This window comes from Tachypleus tridentatus, chromosome 11 (assembly GCF_004210375.1).
Source record: "Tachypleus tridentatus isolate NWPU-2018 chromosome 11, ASM421037v1, whole genome shotgun sequence".
NCBI classification, from domain to species: Eukaryota; Metazoa; Arthropoda; class Merostomata; order Xiphosura; family Limulidae; genus Tachypleus; species Tachypleus tridentatus.
This window is the reverse complement of record NC_134835.1, coordinates 85,242,470-85,267,574: the sequence shown is the minus strand read 5'-3', so window position 1 is coordinate 85,267,574 and position 25,105 is coordinate 85,242,470. Positions and strand designations below refer to the sequence as shown.

Genomic DNA, 25,105 nt, shown 5'->3' with positions numbered 1-25,105 from the left:
AACATGGCCTGGTATACAGAAAAACTGAATAGAAGTAGCAGTTAATGAGAAATGGGCCAGTTGGTTTTGAATATCAGTGAGAACAGGGTGTGACCCAACGTGTAGCGATTCCAGGGCCAGTATAGAACTAAGGGAGTCAGAATAAATAGTGCAGTTGGATTACTGCTCAGCTGCAATATGATCCAAAGCAAGAGATATGGCATACAGTTCAGCAGTGAACACAGAAGCTGTAGAGGGGATTCTGCGCACAACCACCAAACCACAGCAAACCATAGCAGAGCCCGCTGAATTACCTGATTTGGAACCATCTGTATAAATGGGAACAGAATGATTGTTTGAAAGATGTTCATTAATTAAATGATGGTACTTCCAATCTGGAGTATCTGCCTTTTTCAGATGACTGAAAGAAAGGTCACATTTGGGGGCTGTAATAAGCTGTGGTGGGATGGGCTGATCTGTGAAATCTGCAATGTTATCCAAAGACAGACCTTAGTCATCCAATTGCACCTGGATGCAAAGGCCAAACGGAGAAATGGCAGATCGTCTGTTCTGAAAAAGTACAGCCCACTGAAGAAGGAAAACATATCCTAAGGTGGGATGCTTTGGTAAGGAACGAAGTTTCAAAGAATATAGTAAAGATAGTTGCAAATGGCAAAGGTGCAGAGAAGGTTCATGAGATTCAACGTATAAGCTTTGAACTGGAGAGGTGCGGAAAGTCCCAGTGCAGAGTCAAAGTCCTTGGTGATAAATGGGGTCTAGCATCTTTAAAACCGAGGGTCTGGCAGAGCCATAGACCATTGATCCACAGTCCAGTTTTGATTGAATAAGAGCACAATATACCTTTAACATTGAACATCGATCTGCTCCCCAAATGGTAGAAGAGAGGACACGAAGGATATTCAGTGCTCTTGTGCATTTGACCCGTAGCTGCTTCAAGTGTGGTATAAAGGTCAGCTGATGGTCAAAGATAAGCCCCAAGAACTTTGTCTCAGGGACCCCTGGCAGCAAAACTTCACCAATATGAAGTGCAAGATCAGGGTGAATACTCCGTTGGCAGCAAAAGTGCATGCAAATGGTTTTAGAGAGAGAAATTAAAGCCATTCACCATAGTCCACTTCAGTACATGATTGAGGGAAGTTTGTAGTTGCCGCTCAATATATCTCATGTTCGACGACTGACATGAGATGTGAAAGTCGTTGATATACAGCCCATTCGCAAGAGTGAGAGGGAGTTGTTCAGTGATGGCATTTATCTTTATACTAAAAAGTGTGACACTCAAAACACAGCCATGAGGGACTCCAAGTTCCTGTACAAAAGAACAGGAAAGTGTCGAACCCACTTGAACTTGGAATCTCATGTCCATTAAAATTTTTTAATAAACATGGGTAAATGGCCACGTAACCTATATGCATGGAGGTCTCGCAAAACGCCATACCTCCATGTTGTGTCATAAGCCTTCTCAATGTCAAAAGAATATTGATACAAGATGTTGGCATTTGAGAAAGGCTTCTCTGATTGATGTTTCAAGTCGAATTAGGTGGTCTGTGGTGGAGTGCTGTCATCGGAACCCACACTGGGTGGGCGAGAGGAGATTGTGTGATTTGAGGAACCAAACAAGACGAGCATTAACCATCCTTTCTAAAGTCTTACAGAAACAGCTCGTCAAAGCAATTGGACGGTAGTTTGAAGGAATCTTGGGATCTTTCCCTGGCTAAGAGAAAGGTAAAATAATAGCCTGGTGCCAGGCATCAGGAAAAACATTCTCCTGCCAGATCCGGTTAAAGACAAGTTGAAGGACATCACCAGAAGCAGGAGATAGATGGTGCAACATGTCATAGTGTACATCAGGTCCAACAGATGTACTGCCAGACCAATGAAGGGCCATTTTCAGTTCTACCAGTGTAAAGGGACAATTATAGTCAAAGAGACAGTCAGTTTGAAAGGAAAGAGGTGAACGCTCTGCCCGAGTCTTGATAGCCAAGAAGGTGGAGGAACAAGCAGAGTGGTAGATACCCAGCAAAAGCCTTCACTTGGAGTATCAGCAATGCTCCAGAGATCAGCCACCTACTGACCATCAGAGAGTAAGATCGAGAGGAGGACAGAATTGTAGTGCCCACTGACCTTGCAAATCCTGTCCCATACGACCTTGGAACTGGTGGTAGAATATATGCTAGTTGTGAACTTAATCCAAGATTCCTTCTGGCTTTGACGTCTTACCCACCTAGCATGTGCACGGGCCCATTGGAAAGCAACGCAGTTCGAAAGTGTGGGATATCTACGAAAAGTATCCCAGGCCCGTTTTTGAGCCTTCCGTGCTAAGTGGCAAGCAGGATTCTACCACAGACAAGGATATCGTGGAAAACGTGTCAAGGTTTTAGGAATACACTGAGCAGCTGCTTGTATAATACAGCCAGTTACTGCTGCCACACAGTCGTCTATTGATGGCTGATTCACAATGGCAGGATCAAGTTCTGCGAGAGCAGTGAAAGTGGACCAGTCTGCCTGATCCAGCTTCCACCAGGGCACGCGGGTAGGGTGGCATCGACCACGGCCTGTCTTTCTCAAAAGTATAGGAAAATGATCACTGCCTGGTGGATACTTGTCAACTCTCCATGAAAAATGGGAGAATAATGAAGGGGAGAAAACTGAGAGATCAATAGCTGTAAAGGATTGACTAGGTGCATGAAAATAAGTGGAAGAACCAGTATTGAAAAGAGAAAGATTGTGATCAGAGAGCATACACTCTACAGAGCGACCCCTCCTATCAATAACAGCACTTCCCCAGAGGGGGATGATGTCCATTAAAGTCCCCCAGAAGAAGAAAGGGAGATGGCAACTGTTCAACGAAAGCATCAAGGCCTGATTGATCATATGTCTCTCCAGGGGACAGGTAGAGAGAACAAACAGTGATGGTATGACCCAAGAAAACACGGATGGCTACAGCCTACAAAGGTGCGTTGAGTGACAAAGACAGGGTGGGCACATGTTGATCAACCAATAGTGCCACCTCTCCATGAACTCGTCCATCACACAGCCTGTCATTTCTGTACAGAGAAAACTGCCGAATGGTGACTGTATCAGCAGGTTTGAGAAATGTTTCTTGTAAGGAAAGATACAGGATGGCAGGAAGCAATCAGTGTTTTGATACCATCCAGATTAGAACAGAAACCTCGACAGTTGCATTGTATCAAGGTGGCCATTTTTAATGATGGGTAGGCGAATTGGCTGGAGAACCCTTCTGTTTACGACCATGTCTTTTTTCCTTACTGTCCTTAGTCGGAGGAGGTCTATCAACCTTCATGGATTCTGCCCTGGGTCGATTGGGCAGGTCTTTGTTATTGGAAGGGGATTCCAATGACTTAGGACGTGAATAAATGATTGTTTTGCCTCCTGGGGTGGGAGAAAAAGATGTATCAGAAGAAATGCCTGTATCTGAAACTGAAGAATGTGGATCTTGAGGTTTGTTGGAATGTATGGGAGGAACAAAGATAGGTGTGGAAGACGATTCATTTACCTTTTTAACCATGGAGATCAATAGGCTTTTCATTTGTTTTGAAAACGATTCTCTTGGAGGTACAGAGATCTGTCTGCACTCCCACTGTAGTTGTGGAATAAAGTGCAGCAGCATATGTTCGAGATGGAGTGGCGGGCAGCAATTTCTGAGCCTCAGGATAATTAATGTTATGAATCGTTTTCAAACACTGCACCTCTTTTTCCTTCAAACCATTTTGGGCAAGAACAAAAGTAGGAAGAGTGAGAACCATTGCAGTTGACACAATATGGGTCCATGTCACATTCATAGGCATTGTGTTCCTTGCCACCGCAACGAGCACATGTCAGGGAACCATGACATGATGTCTTTGAGTGGCCGAACCTCTGACATTGCAAACATTGGAGAAGGTTTGGAATGTATGGCCGTACCCTGCAAGTTAGATAACCTGAATGTCAAAACGAAAGTATTTGTTGGCAGTTTAACTCCATCTTTGCGAGTGGAGATGCGCCTCACTGCAGAAACTCCTTGAGTGGAGAGACCAGCGAGAATCTCTGACTTGGGGACATTCTTCAAATCCCTCTCAACAATAACTCCTCGTGATGAATTCAAGGTAGCATGAAAGGTAACCTCAATAGGTATATCCCCAATTGCCATTGAATTGAAAAGGAGTTCACTGTGGTGGGTTGTGAATGTTTCAACTAATATGTCTCCAGATCGAAGCTTCTTTACTGATTTTGGAGAGCCAGCAAGACCCTCTAGTCCCTTCTGAATAGAAAAGGGGACAATTGCCCTAAAGGTTTTTCTGAAAGAGAATGTAATATAAGAAAATGAGGTACGAGTGTTACAGATGTTGAAGATTGCTGCCCAGAGTCTTCAAGACGTGGTCGCTTACCTATTGACTGTTTTTTCACTATTTTATTTAAAATTTTTTGAAGGAGGATCCATAGGAAAAAAGGAAAATTTCACCATGAAGCCCTGCAAGAGGATGCACTACAATGTCATGCAAGGACAATGCAGCAACGCCAGGGTTTCGTGAGCACTATACCCAAACACCAGCATCAAGCACTGTGTCCACAACACCTATTGAGAACTTCCAACACTGGTACTTGGTTGACTCTAGCCCAAGTGGACCAGCCGACTGACCCAAAGGCTGCCCGTCTACAGGAATTTAAGGCCAAAGTGGTGTGTTAGGGTTGGACCCCTCAACCACCAGGATCCTCTCCTCCTCTTTACAGGTCGCCACGCACGGCAAACACGTGGGTGGATGTTTAGATCCCAGAGAAGGTAACCAGACAGAACCTTACCTGGGAGGTCCCCTCACCACGCACAGGAATCCACACCGAGGGGAGATGTGTTATAAATTTAATTTAACCAAAATATTTATTCTTCTGTTATAGGTTGTCATTACATGACAAAAAGGCATAATTCATATTTATTTCCTAATTATTATTTTTTTATTGTGGTTAAAATATCAAACTGAGTAAACTTGAACAGATTAATTAGTGAATTTTTTTTTCTTAAAAATATTTTGTAACTATCTAACATTATAAAGACTTCACATATGAACCTTGAAAATTTTTTCTGATGCATAAAAACATTAAATGAAAATTACTTCATGAAAAGAAAAAAGCAATGAAAAAAGGGTACATACACCTTGAGCCATAATTTAAAAACTGGATATCTTCCATACAAAAGCCTTGTAATATTTACTGATAATCTAAAAAATTTTGCAAAGATACACAAAGTAATTTAAAAGTTATAGCATGAATATAAGCACAAAATGGTTGAGGTTGTTCTGTGGGACCAAGCCCATGTTGAAAGAATTGAGCTTCTCTGAACCATTCCAGTTCCATTAAATACACCATCTTAATCTTTCCTCTTAATTCAAACTATTTTTGATACATTTTTCGTTTCCATTTCACTTTGCCACAAAATGTTACTGGTTTTCGCAAATCTCATCACTAAGTTGTTACAATAAAATAAACTATTTGGTATATCAAACATCACTGTCTTCAAAGCTTTTTTTTTTTAATAATGATTATGATCTTTAAAAAAATTACAAGTTTAACATTGTTTTCACTGAGCAGATTTATAGCCTTCCCAAGAAAGGTGTGTAAAACTAATTCTAAAATCCTACAACAGATTTTGAATAAGGAAACAGAAATATTATCAATTAGTTTAATTTCAAAAGGTCTGATTATGTTACACTTTTCAAAAATCCAGAAAATGAACCGCCACCATTATTTATGTTTATTAGGTGTTTTTCCTGCCAAACATTTGAATGTGCTGTTACTTAAGTAAATATATCATACCAAATAGTGCATGCGTGAAATAGAGTACTTAAATAACCATAGTATTGACATCAGGGTAAAAAAAAATAGTCTTTATAAAAAAAAAAAAAAAAAATGTTTGTTGCATGTGCCAAGGTTACATTAAACAGGATGCATCTTATTAAATAAAAACAACCTTCTCAAATGTTTTGAACACAAATCGATAATAAAAACATGATGGAAACCTTTACAATGCAACAACTAGGTGAACTGATCAAAAGGATTGACCATGTCAGATTGTGATGTTAGAACTTTTAAAGTAGGACTGCATACCAAATTTCTAAAGAAAATTAAAAAAATAATAAAATAAACAAGAATTATAAAAACTTCCTCAAAAATATATTATCCAGTTTCCATTGGTGTCATGATCTACAACTTCAAGAGAATCAAAATTCCTCATTTATTTACCCAAAGAATGATGAAAGAAAAAATGAAATTAAAATTCATAACTAGTAGAATTTTGCACTGTTTAACAGTTACTCATAAAAAAAGCAAATTTTTTGATGTTTTTTGCAACAGATTGAAAGATGAGTCAAAACAGAAACCTACCAGCACATTTGTTACAAATTACATTTTTCTGTAATGCTAACTTTCTCACTGCTCCATTGTACAGCTCTTCAAGGGTTACTCCTAACTGATGAACAACATCTTTCCCACGACGCTCTCGTCTCCGTCCACCTCCACCACCCATTCCAAAGAACATGTCAAAAATATCCATAGGTGATGAAAATCCATGACCACTTCCACCTCCTTCTTTGATTGCTTCTTCTCCACCTCTGTCATATATTTTTCTTTTTTCTGGGTTGGATAGCACTTCATAAGCTTGAGAGATCCTTTTAAACTGTAGAACAGTGATAGTAAAATATTAAAAAAAAATCACCCAAAACTTACACTAAATTAGCCCAATAATTAATTGTTACACTACCTAAATTTATATGCAGGCCAGCTCAGCATATTTATGAAAATGTTATGATCACTTCTGTGTATATTAGGCCTCAATTGTAATAGTGTGTATAGATTTAATGCCTTTTTCCAAAAATAAGTTAATCAAGCACTCCATTAAACATTTATCGTTAACATATTTTCGGAAAAGACTGAACTATAGGGCAGTTATATTTCCCTAACAGGGAGACTGGCCTTGTGTGATGAATTGAGGCATCAGCAGGAGTTACAGGAGGTTCAATTTCAAGAAGAATAAAAGTGGGTTTTGTGTTCAGTCTTTGATAGTGTGGGTACACAAGAACATCCTTAAAGGACTAAATGGTCCCTTGCTTTCAGTTATATTTTCACACCAGTATTACTATCAGTAACGTACCTTATCTCCTTCTGAAGGATTCTTGTCAGGATGATATTTCAAGGCTAACTTCCTATAAGCTTTTTTTAGCTCACTGTCAGAGCAGTCTGGTTTAACTCCTAAAATTTCATAAAAGGCTGTTTCCTTCACCATTCTAAATTATCTATAATAGAAAAAAACCAAAATACATATACAACTGCAATACAAAAAATACACAAATCTGTTTCAAAAATAAAAAGTAGACATGAAGAGACTATGCTCAGTATACATGTACTCAAACTTTATATTATGACAAACAATTCTGTCTGTACACACCTTTTGAAATCCATGACTTGTACACCTTACATAATCAAAATTATTTGGTTTCCTTCTGTTTTTAATTGTTCAACTGAGAATAATTCACCTGTGCAGTCAACCATAAGCTAACCAGAAATGTGAACACTGTCTGAATTAGATGGACTGAGCAGTCTATATACGTTTTTTGTCTTGTCTGTTGCCAATAACTGGAAAATGTGTACAGTGTTTGGTTATCTATTCACTCATAATATAAATATGAAACTTCCAACTTAAATGCACTTTAATAGTAGGTTTGTTTTGAAAAAGTCTATATAAATCCCTATTTAAATAATGTATAAATATAGGCAACTAGCTTCTAATACTGGGTGTTTCAGTTTTAGTGTTTCAGGCTTTATAATGTTTGACGGGCAACATCTCACCAACGTAAAATGGATTTTGCAAGGATTTTTAGAGCTCCTGTAAGGTCTATCATGATGCATGCTGTTCACTCAATCAGCTGTTGTTTACTTGCATGTAACAAGCTCACAGACAACTAGTATTTAAATGCCCTAAGCTATCAATGATACACACAATAATACAATATTTGTAGCTGAGAAATTAAATCAATGTTTTAAAGTTTCAAGTTAAAAATTTTTATTAATTAATAGGAAATTCAGAACAACAAGAATAGCTTTAAAAATTTGGGTAATGATACAAATTATACTTCATAAAGTACTTTAATTTTCTGCATGACATGGGATTGCAAGAGCTGTCATATTGGAAATCATAATGATCATTTGTTTCTGGTTTCACTTACAATTGTAAATGTATCTCAATGTTAACACTTACCAAATGGAATGGCAGATGAAGAGATTTTAACAAAAATTTGATTCAAACTTTATACTAAATATAGCAAAAAGACCTGAAAAAGTGAACAATCAGACAAAAAAATGAGAATATAATCATAATGAGGTACATTGTCACTCAAAATTTATAGTGTACCAACTGTGGCAAACTAATAATATATAGTCTTTTGGCACATCTTGTTACAGTCATATGTGTAAAGAAAGTTTCTAGAAATTACAGTCTGCAGAACAATATACATTGGACTAGTGTTTACATGTACATAGACTGTTGATTCTTCCATTTGAGAATCTTCTACAACTTAAGTGAATAGGCAGAAATTATGAAATAGATTTAACAGTACAGGTTATGAACATTTCTAAGCATAAATTTGACTTAAACATTAGTATCAAAACAGATACATTATAGTAAATGTTACAATATATGTTATCCTGTTTCTGTACTCAACTCAAACTTCTAACGATATCCCTTCATTACTTGCCACTATACATACAGCTTGTATTATCAAATTCTTACAATTTTACTCATTAGTACAATATAATATAATATTCGTTTCAAAAGTAAACCTAAAAGTTACCAGTAGCGGAATGCATGTATATATAAATTGCAAGCACTTTATTAAAATTAGAAAAACATTTTTTCAAAATATTTGTAATGTGTCTGGATAAATTCAGTGATTTAATTTGGTTTATTTTACATTAAAATTGCCATTGACTTTGTATGCAGCTTTAAGTTGCTGGCAAAGACCTAAATTGATGATATACACTGTTAAGTTACTTTTGAACTTTAGAATTGGTTTATTTTTGTCAAGCAAGCATATAAAGGTAATTAAAAGAACTGATTTGATAGCCTTTGCTACTTAAGTACCAATTAAATGTTTAGAATTTATATACCGTATTGTATATTCATTGGAGTTTTATTTTTTTAGCCGTGGCATAAAACAGCCGACCTTTCAAACCCATGATTCCCAGATTATGAGTCGAGTGCCTTAACCACTTAGCCATGCCGGGCTGATATTGAAAGATAGTGTATCTAAAATAATTGCTGATGTAGAAAGAAGACTTCATGCCTGTAAGTTACTTACTCATACAATCCAGAAAGTTCGAAATGCACTTTGAAACAATTTCCAGTACAATTCGTTTGCAGTATTTTAATTTTCCCAAAATGCATGGTACATGATGTAATACCCAAAAGATGTGGATTGAATCATTAAGTAACTGGATAGTTTTTGTCCAAGTGAGTGAATTTTCTTGCTGGTTGCAAGGAAAGAGCAGCATCAACTAAATTTCACAAATCTCTAAAAAATGATGAGTATTTTTCTATCAAATTGTTGCTTATACTATGATGTACTGGATGTATGCTTTATTCCACCTATACAGTTTAAAAACATTTTATGCTATTAGGTACTGCACACAGTAAAGAAAAAAACAGGATACCTTACAGGAACTCAAAAAATAAACTTCAAGTATACACTGTGAAAATCTTTTGAAAAAGTTCAAACTTGAGCTAGAAATGCTATCAGGTTTCAGGCATCTTAAGTATACTTTCTTTTAAGCAGGGCACCAGAAAGAACAGTGAATACACTACTGTTAGTGTTAATTACCTGAGAAAAATAGACAAACTGAGAATTAATCATTCCAATGTTACAGACTATCTAGAATCAAAATCTTTCTTCATTTGAGACTGAACATCAAAATATATTTTGGAAACATCCAGTAAACTGGTGTAACGCCACGAAGGATATATAGTTTTTAAATTTTCTTCCACAACAGCTGTACAAGACGCTAAAAATGAACAATTCTGATGTACTTATGATAAACTCAAAATAGAAAGGCCCAAGGAATGGTTTAGTATGACATGGAATTAAAACTGAGTACCCTTGTGTGTGTTTCTAAACACAAAAAAAGAATTTAATGTGCATCTAGTGAAAATAGTGTTCTGTCTAGAGCCTTAAGCATTTTGAGCAGTGTTTAGTCACCTCAACCCTTTTGAAATGGGCTGCTTATAACACACAAGAGTTCATTACACATCTGCATACATTATGTGTACTAACTTTTGGTAGAGCATGTGTTTCTTCACAAAATTTAAGACTTAGTAAAGATTGCAAGCATCTTGTATACAGAAAATCAGATTTTTTAATACAATTTTTACTGAAGATTTGTTTCGGAAAATAGTTGTTTTGTTACTCATCTGAGTGGAAAGTATTCTTCATTCCAAAAAGTTCAAATACTTGTGTAATCTCTGAAACCTCCCAAATACCTTTTAAATGTTTGTTATCACTAAGACTTCATATTCTGTAATTTTCTACACTAACTACATGGGTTCTGTCAATTAACCTCAAACATAAAAAATTAGAAAATAACTACAAATTATAACATGAAAAAAAATAAATGTTTATTCTAAGTTACTTAAGTTTCATCATGCTATACATGAACATATATATTATTTATTACACTGACCTTCCACTCATGCTTACCCTACCTAACATTATGTAACTTGCACTGACATAGTGCACATGCACTAATGTATTCAGTAATATAAAACTGACCTTAAGTCTTCCCTGTCTTGGCTAGGTTTTAATGGACTAGTATTTTGTAATATACAGTCACCTGTCTTGGCTAGGTTTTAATGGACTAGTATTTTGTAATATACAGTCACATTTCAGTTATTATAGACAGTATCCCCTACCACAAAGTGGGTACTATTTCTTCATTCACCTCCAAAACCAAGGATACATTTTATAATCCCAAACTTTAGCTTGTACCCTAGAATTTGTTTTAAAAATCCAGCATATTTTATTTAATTTTTTAAATTTTAATGCGTTTTGGCTTTTAAAATATTATGGTTATAATTAATCAGAGGTTGGGATTTGCTGTTTCTAACTAATGCAATCTTTTCTCATGATTTTAGTTATTTAACTTCAGTTAAATGTAGTTAATTTCACTATATATATATATTACCATTATTTAGATATAATTAAACATTTTTCTTAAAATATAGAATAAGAAAAGTAAAGAACAATTATCTCTTCTTGTTATGACCTTCGTACTCTTGTCACTAAACAGGTTGCTAAGCCTTTTAAAATTTTGCACACGGAAGATATCAATTGTATTTTAGGTTTGTTTTGTTTTTATATCTCAGTTGAATAACCAAAAAATTATAAATTACACTGGTACCATAGAATTTCCCAATAATTTATTAAACTTAGTAACTACGATATATTTAGATTTTAAAAAGTATGAAACTTTGAGCAGAATAAAATGGAACCTACCTACTTGAAAACTTTGCACAAAAGAATGTGGTAGCTTTTCACTGACTTAAATGGCCAAGAAAACCACTGGGAAAGTTGAATGGTGCCAACATGTTTGATTCAGTATACAAGACATCTCTCAGTAAAATAGATATTAGGTTTTTATTTTACATTATAGCTTGTCAATATTAGAAATGAGTCCCTAGTTTGTACAAAACTACAGACTTAGTATTTGATATTACAAACAACTAATTTCAAACAGTGTTGTATTCAACATACCACACAGTTCAGTAAAATCTATGTTTAGGTGTGTTGTTTTAACCATTTCACTACAGACTTGATATTACACACGATATCATCTATACATTTGCATGGTCTAACTTTTGATACAGCATGCACATCTTCACAAAATTTGGTAGACTTTTAAAGATTACAAACATTTTATATACAAAATATCAGATCTTTTAATGAAATTTTGATTAAAGATTCATTTGTAAAGTGTTTTATAACTAGTCTGAATGCAAAGTGATTTCAATTTCATGTCATCATTAAGAAAAGTATTCTTCATCCTAAAAATCTCTATTTGCACATGTAAAACCTCAAATGCATTTCAAACACTTGTTTTCAGCAAGACATTGTTATTTTCTATACGAAGTATATGGGGTCCATCAGTTAACCTTGTAAACATAAAAATTAGTAAATGTAAATTGCTTTTTGCAAGAATGACTACATATTATAACAAAAATACAATTTAGCCTAAGTAGCTTAAGTCTCAATGCAATATATATGAACATGTGTATTTATTATTGTTTTAATACTGACCTTCCAGTCATGCCTACCTAACAACACAACTTGCAGTGATGTGGTGCACATGCACTTAAGTCATAAAATTGACCTTTAGCTTCCCTTGTTGTAGCTTTGTTTTAGTGGACTAGTGTGTAGATTATTACTATTTAGAAATAAATTAAACTTTTTCTTAAAATATAGAACCATAAATCAAGAAGTAAAACAATTCTCTTCCTATCAGCTTTGTACTAGCTTGTAATGGAACTCACTTGTTAGCCTTTTAAAACTTTGCATGTGGAAGAGATCAAACAAAATTCAAGGTTTTATACATACAGTTGAATAACAAAAAAATAACTAAACTGATACCACTGAATCCCATTATAATTTATTAAATTTAGAAACTAAGCTGTATTTAGGTTTATAAAAATATAAAACTGAGCAGTCTACAGACACAACTACCTACTTGAAAACTTGGATTGGAAAAACCTGGTAAGCTTTTTCAAAGATTGAAATGGTTTAGAAAACCACTCTGGGGACATAAGCTGTTAATTTGTTATTCACATTATATACTGTAGTAACAGTCAACTGTTATGTGCCAAACTTTGGAGACTAACTTTTTTTCCCAATTTTACCAGGTATAGAAACTTCTGTTGGTTGTTACTTTGTTTATTTGTCAATGTGCATTATATTTGATTCTTATCCTCACTTTGCCCTCGAAATATGGTCACAGGCTTACTTAGAAGAAAAAAAATGGTATAATTTTGTAAGCAAAGAATAGATATACAGTATCATTATACTAACAGCTTGTGTGTACTGCTTAGTGGGGGTTGTTTACAATATATTTTTCAAGCATCAAGGTCTGCAGTATGTGCGAGTTTCAATCAATAAATATACGTGGGTGAAACTAAGCACTGAAAAGCTTGTTAAAATTATGGATACAACACTTAAGACAAAAATGTATTTTTAAAAATTAATGAAGTTTATTAGAAAAAATCAAATGGTACAAAAAAGTTTATTTCATCAAATCTATGACTATACCATTCTACTGATTCCTCATCTTTTGTTTTTCTATGCTATTCCATACTTTATTTAATTCAAGTTTCCTCTGTCAATGCTAATTTTCATTGGTTGCTATTTTCACCTTTCTAGTGCAGAGGATGTCAATATACTGCCAAGCAGCTTCATTCCCTACATGACTAGATTGTTTTATTAGGCAGCTACTTTTCTTTCTGCCATTCATCAAGGGACAAACTAAGAATATTATGCAGAATTGCATAAAAGTTAAATATTATGGTAGTAGCATCATCTGTGTGGAGTTTATGATGTTTTCAGTAATAGTGAATACTGAGGATAGCTTGCAATGTGACTGTGAACTTCACCCTTGTGCTGCTTGTTGTGAGCTTAATTGTTCCACAAGCCTCATGAAAGATGTTGCTTCACAAAATAATGAACTGGCTCTCATTCAGTGTTGTGTAGGATGAAATAAATAATTTACCCAAAATGTAGCTTGCAAATGAAGATGGGTGGAAAGGCAGGAATAACCATAAGCTAAGCACTAGGTTACAGCCCCGGGGTTGTGTCAACATTTTATGACTAAATTGATTTCCACAGGTCCCAGTAGCACCAAACATTTATTCCACATAGAAGGATTTAAGATCTAATGGTGATGGATTATCTTAGTGGTAGATCTGTAACACCCGACTTCTGAGGCACCTTTTAGGTAATCTCCTACTTGGTTGAGGATAGTCATTGTAAACGTTTCCTACCTGAAAAGGACAATGGCTTGATGATGAAAGGCAGTCTTAATGCTGCAAGGTCTTAAAAAATTTTGCTTTTAAGTGCTGTTAAGGCTCTGAAATACTGTCCAGTTTTGTGATAACCAAGCATGGAGAAGATACAACTTTAGTAGAGAATAAAACATTTTAAAGCTACATTTCCAACTATAGTTAATGTAAAGCTGTCTGTGTAGTAGTTCTTCCAGATTGATATCAGTGGCTGTAAAGGATGGTTTGTCCTCATCAACAACTTTGTTGTTGAGCATGGAGAATACATGACTTTGCTTAGGATGACTGATTACCATTCCCATGCTTCTGAATAACAGGTTACTTTGAAAAATTATAATAATGAATCATGAATGATGTTAATCTTAAACCTTATTCTAATGTGTTGAGACATGAATCAAGTTATGAAAAATTACTCTTCACCAACTTAATTGGTTTCACATCATGACAGTTAATATCAATAACATCTTAACTGCTATTATGTATGATGTATCCCAGCCACACTGAAGAGTTCTAACATTGGGAAATGACTACACTTACACTGAGTATAGCAGGTATGTTGTGGTTAACTTATCATCACACACTTATTCACATTGACTAGTTTTTATTAATAATTACTAATACTACCTTCTCTTGTTGATGCTGTGGTTACTTGATCTGATCCAAGATTAAAACTAACTTGCTGGTTTTCCATCTCTTCTAAATAATTTGCACGTTATTTCAATGAAATATTTAATAATACACAGTTAAAATTAACATGCCATCTCATTTGTTTGACTTGCATTCAAAATTTCATTGAACTACTATTTTAAAGTTATGTCAATAAGTTTAGAATCAAATTGTAAATTATAATCCAAACTTTATTATATACAAGTTAATTTCTTAATCTAGAATTAAATATTAAAATAGATTTTAGTGAGTCACTTGGTATGTTGAATGCAGCACTATTTAAAATGAGTGGTTTGTGATTTCAAACTACTAAGTCCAGTTTTGTACAAATTAGAAACTCAAATTACTAACATCGACAGGGTATAATACAAAATAAAATCATAGTATTTTTATTTTACCGAGATATGGCTTATGCACTAATTTAAACATGGTGGTATCATTCGACTTTCCATTTTTTTAAATGGTCCCTTTACATACTCTTTCTACAGTATGCGAGACATGAAAACAACTCAGAATATCCTTAGTGGTTTTCTCAGCATTTTGTATACAAATAAATGAAAAGGCTATTACATTCTTTCAATTCAAGTTCAAGGAGATATAGGTTGTGTCTTTAGTCTGCTCAAAGTTTATTATTTTAAAACCTAAGTACAGCTTAGTTTATAAGCTTAATAAATTATAATGGAATTCTATGGTATCAGTGTAGTTATGATTTGTTGGTTATTCAACTGTAGATATAAATAAAACCTGAAAAAGTTGATGTCCTCCACATGCAAAATTTTAAAGGTTCAGCAACCTATGTCCAGCAACAACTGAGTACAAAGGTCAGTCATGAGAAGGGATAATTGTTTTTCTTTCAGATTTATTGTTCTATATTTTAAGAAAAATAAGTTTAATAATGTATTTCTAAAAAACGTGTGTGTGTAATAATTGAAATATGACTATTACAAAACACCAGTCCACTGAAACACAGCCAGTTCTATATTACTGAATAGATTATGAGTGCACCTTGTCAATGCAAGTTGTTTGGCATGACTGAAAGGTCAATATAATAAATATATATATTCATATATAGCATAATACTTAAGCTACTTTGAGACTGAACATTTCTATTTTTGTTATAAGTTAGTCATTCTAGAACACAAAAAGCATAGTTTATATTCATTTCCTAAATTTTTTTTATTGTTACAAGGTTAGTTAAGTGAGAGACCCCACAGAGTATCAAAAATAAAATAGTCTTAATGAACAAATGTTTGAAATGTATTTAGGTGGTTTTAGAGATTACACAAATTGAGATTTTTGGGATGAAGAATAATTTTATTAAATCATAACATGAAATCACTTTGCACTCAGACTAGTAATGAAACCATTTGAAAAGAAAGCTTCAGTAAAAATATTTAATTTAAACATCTGATTTTTTGTATACAAAATACTTGTAATCTCTACTAAAAGTTATCAAATTTTGTGAAAATACACATGCTGTACTAATAGTGCTAATGTGTAGACAAACTTGTGTATATTATACCAACTTTATAGCACAATGGTTAAGAATACCATCCTAAATTTTTTTTTGGATTGTAATATAAATACAAACTAATGAAAATATTTCAACATAGTTCACACCGAAGTTCTTGTGAAGTAAACTGTTAACGTAAACATTTCACTACATCTTTTACTAGATGGTCTGAAAAGCTCTGGTATTTGACAAAAACCTTTAAAAGACATATTGCAGATAAAAAGTAACCAAAGTATTTTACACTACTTCTACTCAAAAGTTTATTAATTTATAACTTGAATATTACTGACCAAAAACAAGCTATTTAGATCAAAGGTTATAAAAAAAACTGACATATGAACCAATACTACACAACCAACTGCAGGTACTTCATACCATAAATTCACAAGATATCTAAAACTTTAATGGTTAGGGTGGATTGAAAAAGGAAATATATAAACCATAAAATTATTTTATAATTAATATTTATGTTGTGAAAAATGTTTTTAGAAGAAAGATTTTTCAATTTTTGTATTTTAATTAGATATTTTTTCTTAATTCTATTATTAAACATTTATTTTGATTTAAAATATTTACATTTTGTGAATAAATTAATAAAATTTAAAACTTAACATGTTTTTGCATACCTTACACCATTTTCTTGTGTATTTTAGCCTGACCAGGGCATGGGGATTAAGATCATTTGAATGAATATTTGGAATAAATTTCTTTAAGATTACACTACTTACTTTCACTTGTTTTTTTTCTCCATTTTTGAACTAATCAGCTTTTTGCCTTTCTCTGTTCTAGGTCTTTTTTGCAATAAGATTTTGGAAAAGGACATGCAGTTGATCATCAGAAAGCCAAATGCTCAGAAAGTGAAAAAGTCAGGCAATGACCATAGAAACATGACATATTCAAAGCTGTTACAGTGATATGTTGAAGACTGGTAGAAACAAGTCCAAATTATATGAAATCATAACAGAATTGCAAAAAAAATTAGTTTTTTGGTTTTGCTCCATTTACATTATTTGCAATGGGAATCAAAAGTAATGAACAGTAGAAGAAACTGATTTGAAATCTTAAGTCAGTTTGACTGACCCAGTTTTGACAAAAGTCAAAAGCACTGTTTCAAAATAGGCACACATTTTTCAGGAAGAAACTTTTAGAAGAGGTGAAAGCTCTCACACAATTCTGATTTGTCCAGTGATGATTCAGAATATGATCAAAATGAAACTATCTGGAAAGACCAGTTGGCAGAAAAGGTTAGTGGTTTTGAATTTGCTGGTCCACAACTTTCCAAATTATCTCTATCTATGGGATTTGCTGATCATTTCAAGCTAAGTGGTATAAAGAATTTCCTCAGATATCTTATCCAGATTCTGATTCTGCAACTTGTTACCCTTGCGAGAAGTTTGTTCCAAAATCTTGTAGAACATTCACATTTGTTAAATGATCAAAACCAAAAAGATTGCAAAAACATGCTAAAAGTGTAAGCCATCAAAATCAACTGATAGCATGGATCCATTCAAAAGCAACAGAAATTCAGAGCTCTGTACTAGTTCAAGCCAAAAAACAAAAGGGAAAAATGAAGTACAACTGAATGGACTGTCTTTCCAAAGTGATAGAAACACTCATTTTTCTTGCTGAGCAAAACTTTGCCATTAAAAGGTGACCATGAAGGTCACTTTAATGTATGCAATTCTTCTGATTAAATCAAGGGAATTTTCTTGAACTTTTGCACTTGCAGAGTAACAATCTTCCATGGTTTAAGGAAAAGTTCACAGAGCTTGTTGGCCGATAAATAATGGTTGAGATATTCAAGATGAAATTTTGAATCTGACTGCAACGAGTTTGAGAAAATGAATAACCGATTAAGTAAAATTCAGTGCTTTTTATTCTGTCATCACAGATGAAACTATGGATGTCAGTCTTGAAGTGCAACTTTCTCTCTGCCTTCACTACATTTCAGGCTGCCTCCTGGCAAAATCAACAAAAGCCCAAGCCTTTTTTGAATTGATTACAGAAACTTTATTGCAACAGGGTCTTGATCTTTCTTTGATAGTTGGCCAAGTATATAATGGCACCAGTAAAATGACATGTGAACACTGATCATCAGTCTAATCAAAACTGTGGCCTCAAAATCAATTTATGTCCATTGTTTTTGATCACTTGCTTAACTTTGCCATTTTGAGAAGCACTGTAGGAACAATACAATCAATTTATTATCTTATCAGAAAATTAAAAAAAAAAGTCGCAGAGAGAAAGCCATTTTACTTCAATCCCAGAGTGAGCCCCGCTTGGCCACAAGACATGCTGCAGCAATGAACTTAAATGCAATTAAGCTACATTTCTCACCCTTAAAATTGTTTTAAACTATTCTAGCACTTCAGCCATAGGTAAAAGCCTTTCAGTTTCAATCTGACTTATAGTTCATCCTCACTTTCCTAGTCTTGGAAAAAACTTTAAATGAAACTTCATCTTTGTTGTATTACCGTCAAATCAGAAAAAATAGATTATTTTTAGTGAGAAAATTTGCTGATTTAACCATCAACAACCTTAAATCACTAGAGACAAAAAACTTAAGCTATGGGAAGCCACAAATTTCATGAAAGACAAAAGAAATAATTAAGGAACAACATATCAGTTTCAAAGAACTGACCATTTCTTGCCACCATATACCAACAAAATGTACCTCAGAAGCTGATTTGCATATGCTAATGTACATTTTGATAGTCTAACCTCTTATGCAAGAGACATCTTTCCCAATGTTCAAGCTTTTAATGAGCAAATTGAACATTTAGATGAAAATTATCAAAATATTCTTTGCAGTCTCTCTTCTGTTATAATGCAACCAGAAAAAGAAGATACTACAGATGATGTCTCATTAGTTTGCAACTTTTATGGACTGAATGAGAATCAATTATCTTCAGAAAGAAAGGTTGTGGTATTCTCAATCAAGAAAAACTAAGTCCATGCATCTTCAGGGTATAATTTGTCAAAACTCCTTTCTACTTATTTTCAGTTGGCACAAATATTCAGCATTGTTCCAGCCACATCCTGTTCTGCTGAAATATTCTCTGCTTTATGTTGAATCAAAACTTGTCTACCATTGGACCATTTTGAATGGGAAATAAATTTTGTAATGGAGAACAAAATGGAAGAGATCAGAAGAATCACAAAAACTTATTGCTTATTTGAATTTTATTTGGTCTTATGTTATATGCATTAGAAAAGTTAAAACACTAGCTGCAATGAAAAGTTCATGTTTACAGTTGTTGATTCTTAAAAGCAAATGTTACATTTTTCAGAGTACTGAAAATTTATGTTTAATTTTTTTTTTTATTCTTAATAACAAAGATGTGATGTTAGTGTTTCAGAAGGGCCAAAGTACTAACCTTCCAATTGAGAAATCTTCCCTGTAGGCTTGTAGAGAACCAATCAAAGCTAATGGAATATAGTTGAGTTTCTCTAATGTACTACATAGAAGCATAGTTCACAAAAATAATGCTTATGCAAACTGTGGTGAATGAAAAAAGAATCTTGTAGCTCATGTCTGCATGATATTTTTGGTAAAGTGTGGTTTGACCATAAAAAAAATGGTTACAGCACCTACTTTTGGAAAATAAGGTTAGCCATATTCCATATACAATTGTTGAGCCAACAATTCCAAGCCATTTCCACACGCACAAGTTGTTTTAAACATATATTTAGGACCAAACTCATAATATGAATAGCAATGATTATTGAAACTAATTATAAAAGTATATGAAGTTCAGTCATTACTTGCAGGAGTCATAAAAAAATCAATTTAGCTTTTATTCTAAGGCCCAGTGATTCACAGCGACAATACAAGAAACGTGAACGTTTTATAATTCATAATCTCTACGATATTTATATCTAACTGCTTCACTTTATTAATAGTCTTGGTAGTGCTACTGTTAGTAATTACCAATCTGTAAAAGCTAACAACTTAATACGAATAAATTATATATCAAGTAACAACTGTATTACTAATTAGTATGTGACTATTTGTATTATACGTTAGGCAACTTGTAAACCTTTGCCTATTTTATGTAAAAATAATTAAATTTTGGTAGAACATTTAAAATTGACATGTATAAAAATAATAATTATATTCAATACCATATGATAATGTAAACTAATTATTAACAAATAATGATTACTAAACATGTATATTTTATAACATACAAGACGTAGTTTGATATTTCAAAATGTCCGACTACGTTCAGTCTGACAAAAGAACATGCCTGGTACTACGTATCTACTAGAACTAAGAGCCTAAATCAGGCTTAACCAAATGCCCTCGACTCAATTATATTTTCTTTAGACTTTACTTTTATAACCATGGATTATTTCATCTGATTTAAAATACTATACCACTACCTGATGTTTGATTTCTAAACATATGTACATTTCTTTCAATAAAAACAACATAATAGTAAAGAATAATTTTAAAGTGTAACAATAATTTCGACATAGATTTGATTCGAAACCAAATTTATAGTACCTATGCTACTTACTTATCCACACTACCTTTGTTACATAAAATACATGCAAGACAGATGATCAACGTCGTTTCCAATCGTCTCAAAACAAGGCTGTTACTCTCCTGAAACTGTGAAAAACAGCCTTTCTCGGAAAAGACGCATGCGCATAGGTTACAAGGTTTGTCAGATCCTGTTTATTATTCAACAATGTAAATGCTTTCATAGTGTTCTAATGATACAACAGGTGTTATAAAAATGAGAAAAACTGTAAAAAATATATTTGAATGACAATTATTTCTTTATAAGTTACACTTAATAACTGTTAAAAATATTGTGAATAAAAGCTTATAGCTTTTTCTGAAAAAGTCTTGAAAATAATTGAACCTATTTGTGACAATTTTATGCCTATTTTAATATTTGTTTATCATAACTAATTTCAACAAATGGTAGTTATATAGTTTTTTTAATGTTTCAAATTTCTAAAGAAATTAATAAACACTATTTACAGCTATCTTAAACGCTCTATTTCATAAAATTATCAGGTTTGGCAGAACCAAAGTTATAAAACTAACACAAATGGCTCGATAAAAATTGGATTTATCTTACCTGATAATGGTAGTGTTTTCAACAACAAAAAACAACACTAAGGTTTTATTATGTATAAGTTAAAAACAAAAACATAGGTTACTCAGTTTGCCCCTGAAGAAGAAAGGTTCACCTTTCGAAAGCTCTCGGGCTATAGGGTTTTTATGAGGTCATTGCTTAAGTAATGTCTGATTTTAGGTTCAGAAAAAGAGAATTGTTTGTTTGTTTTGGAATTTCGCACAAAACTACTCGAGGGCTATCTGTGCTAGCCATCCCTAATTTAGCAGTGTAAGACTAGAGGGAAGGCAGCTAGTCATCACCACCCACCGCCAATTCTTGGGCTACTCTTTTACCAACGAATAATGGGATTGACCGTAACATTATAACGCCCCCACGGCTGAAAGGGGGAGCATGTTTGGCGCGACCGGGATGCGAACCCGCGACCCTCAGATTACGAGTCGCACGCCTTAACACGCTTGGCCATGTCGGGCCGCAGAAAAAGAGAAAGGATTTCAAACGCTTGTAACGTTATTTAATCAATAATGTATGTTCCACTATTATTAATTACTTGCTGCCAACGATTCATCAGCTTCTGAATTTCACTTCTATAAAATTCTTAGAATTTGGAGGAAAACAATTTGGAGATGGTAGTTTTGACATCTTCATGTGTTCCAAGCTCTTTTCCATCAAGATAGTTCTGCAAACTTCGGAACAGATGATAATCAGATGGGACAAGGACTGGAGCCTAAGGAGGGTGTAGAAGTTTTCCCAGTCCAGCTAGCAGTATGGACCGTGGATTATCCTGGTGTAACACAACATCTTTACGATTGATCAAAGTATGACTCTTTTCTTTCAATGCAACATTTAAGCGCTCTAACTGTTGACAATAGAAGTCTGATGTAAACTTTACATTAAGTGGCAGTAACTCAAAGTGGATCACACCAACAATATCCTACCAAACGCTTAACAAGATTTCCAAGGGTGGATGTCCATTTTGGGCTGTGCTTTAGCTAGCTTACCTGTATTGAGTCATTGTCTGCAGAGCTTAACATTTTTGTAATATTTCCATTTTTTATCTCCAGTTACTAACTTGTCCAAAAAAGATGAGCTACGTTTACGAGACTACAGAGAAATGCAAATGTCCACTCTTGCTCTAAGATTGTCTTCTGTCAAATCATGGGGACTCATTTTCCAAGTTTTGACACTTTTCTTAGCTATTGCAGATAACGGCGAACTGTTGAATGAGTTGAATTAAGCTTCTGTGCTAGTTCTTTAACTGTTACAGCACAATCTTCATCAAGTGCAGCCAGCAGCAAGTCATCATTAAACTCGACAGGACCACTTGAACGTGGCGCATCACTTAAGCTGTAGCCACCAGACCTGAACTTCTAAAAACCACTTTCGATATTTTCTTTCATTGAGAGACTCCACATCATAAAAACCTTGAATGTTTCGAATTGTTTCTGCTGCACTATTGCCTTTTTAATCTCATAATGCATTACATGCCTAATGTGGTCCTCAGACATATCCATCTTCATAAGGGTTTATTTGATTAATGATCTGAAAAAGTGAAGTTGAGTTATTTTTTGTTTGTCTGAATATTTTTATAAATGTCCCACTAGATATTTTAGTTATTAAAGCCTTCTACAAAGACAAAAATGATGATACACTTTCTGTATTAAATTATCGGACATTACTTATGGAATGACCTGATATTTAATCTCTGTCATTCTTAAATCCACGTATTTTTTTAACATCATGAAACAAAAACATAGTTCTTTCTAATATTTAATTCATGTTTCCTTTCTTATTTCAATAACGCTGTGATATAAACGCCCTCTTCAAGCTGGTAAACCACTATTATAATTAATTATACTTGTGATAATATACTCGATAAAACTTTTTTAGGTATTTCAGTATAGTACTGCAATTAGAAAAGAGAAATTAACTGAATTTTAATATTACATGTTTATTCGATTTATCTAAGTTAATTTTCTGAAGTTAAACGGTTCTTAATGTTCGAAATCTATGAAAATTCCTGGTCAAATTATGTAGTTTTCCGATTAATAAGCGTTAATCACAATTATAGTTTCCAAGGCTTATAGTATACAGATTATAGCTGACCAATAATATTATAATACTGTCTCTCGGTTAGCTTTTACACTAATCAGGCGATATTTTCTAATGTTCAACAATATTGGAAGATACAGTAGTATTTTCGTGAAACATGTACTGCTTATTTTTACTCTCGAGAATATTCTATAAATTTAAAGAATAGACGGTACTTGCGTAATTCACACCTAATAATATACGTCACTGCATCCAATTGAAACAAACGTAGGTATGAAAGTATCGTACAATAGTAGATCCATTACAAACATTTTAGATCGTATGTGACTAACTATACAACAAATTGTCAAATAGAGAATTAGTGTACTTTTCTAATGTGCCGGAAATCCCCATGTTACAAAATTACTTCCCAATCGTATGGTAAGAAAGAAACTAAGGATAATGACATAACCGGATACTTTCGCCTATTAATACTTGTCATTGTTGCTCACAGAAAATAATATTAATTCTGAACTCCAGTTTTAAATTACAGTTTTTTATTTTTATTTTAGAAAAAAGGCTCAACACACTGATAAAAGAAGGTCATCTTTTATGCCAATAACTGTTAGGTATTTGCCTAGTGAAGACATTTAGTATATTTCTACCATGTTTTTAAGTTTTGGGTGGAACTAATATTTTGAACCTTAATTTACTCTTAATTTATGAGAAAGAATTTTATTGAAAATGTTCATTTCTGATATGTTTAAACAGAATATTCTTAACAGAAATAGTACCATTACTAGAGTACAAGTATTAAATTTTCATGTTTTATTTTTTAAAGTACTTTTTCTATAAAGTCATTCGGCAGTTATTACCTGCCATCTAGTGTTTAGTATCGCTACTAAAATTGTATAACGAGTGTTTTAGCAAATTTCACGTCAGAAGGTTGTTGTTTTGAATTAAGCACAAAGCTACACAATGGGCTCTGCCCACCAAGAGTATCGAAACCCGGATTTTAGCGTTGTAAGTATACCACATTCTGCAAGCTGTGAAATTTACTTTATTAATATGTTACTTAGTATTAATAAGCTTTTAAAGCATAAGTTTCACCCTCTTCCTTGGACTTTCAATCCCTCTTTTGACGATTTTTTCTGATCTGTTTCTGCTTTACTCATTTTACAGAAGCTTTGTTTTGTGCTTCAAATATCCTCTTTTTGTTTGAATTAACATTCCATCATTGCAAGTACTGACAGCATCAGTAATAGCCCATCTTGGGGCAATGATTCAATATCACACGGTTAAGGAATTCATGAGCAATCTGAGTGATGCAATCTAAGCATTTTGTCAGGAGCTCATCCCTAGATAATCTTTTATAGACGGGCTTCACGACTTTCATTACACTATTTAAATATTCTGAGCTGGTAGCTGAAATTTGCATTAATAATCTTCACTAGTGAAGCACAAGTGATACTGAGATTTGATGTCAGTTAATATTTTATGGTACCAAGTTACCCATGCTGCATTCCACATGCCTTCCAGATCCACTTTGTTCTAAAGACTGTCAATAACGTTATCAAAGAGTCTGCCAGCACTCATATTCCTTTGAATATGTGTTTTTAACCCTTCACATTTTTTTTTTCAGATTTCGCAAAGCTGTTCGTAACCTTCTTTGTACACGTACTGTATACTTATTGTTCTTTAAATTTCTTCCTCCATATGGTCTTG

General features: G+C 33.7%; 1 protein-coding gene across 2 annotated transcripts in view; it reads right to left on the bottom strand.

Moving 5' to 3' along the window:
* The window catches only part of LOC143232656 (dnaJ homolog subfamily A member 1-like), a 38,124-nt gene extending 17,187 nt beyond the window's left edge, over positions 1-20,937 (bottom strand). Inside the window, exons 1-3 of one of the 2 annotated variants that reach the window (XM_076468320.1) lie at positions 20,780-20,937; positions 7,139-7,280; positions 6,373-6,664 (exon numbers count right to left, since the gene is read on the bottom strand). In XM_076468320.1, coding sequence (XP_076324435.1) covers positions 6,373-6,664; positions 7,139-7,270 — 424 coding nt within the window. In that variant the 5' untranslated portion in view covers positions 7,271-7,280; positions 20,780-20,937. Of the gene's footprint in view, positions 1-6,372; positions 6,665-7,138; positions 7,281-19,633; positions 20,563-20,779 lie in introns of those variants that run through there. The other variant, XM_076468321.1, reaches the window with a different exon arrangement.
* Positions 20,938-25,105: the final 4,168 nt, after the last annotated feature.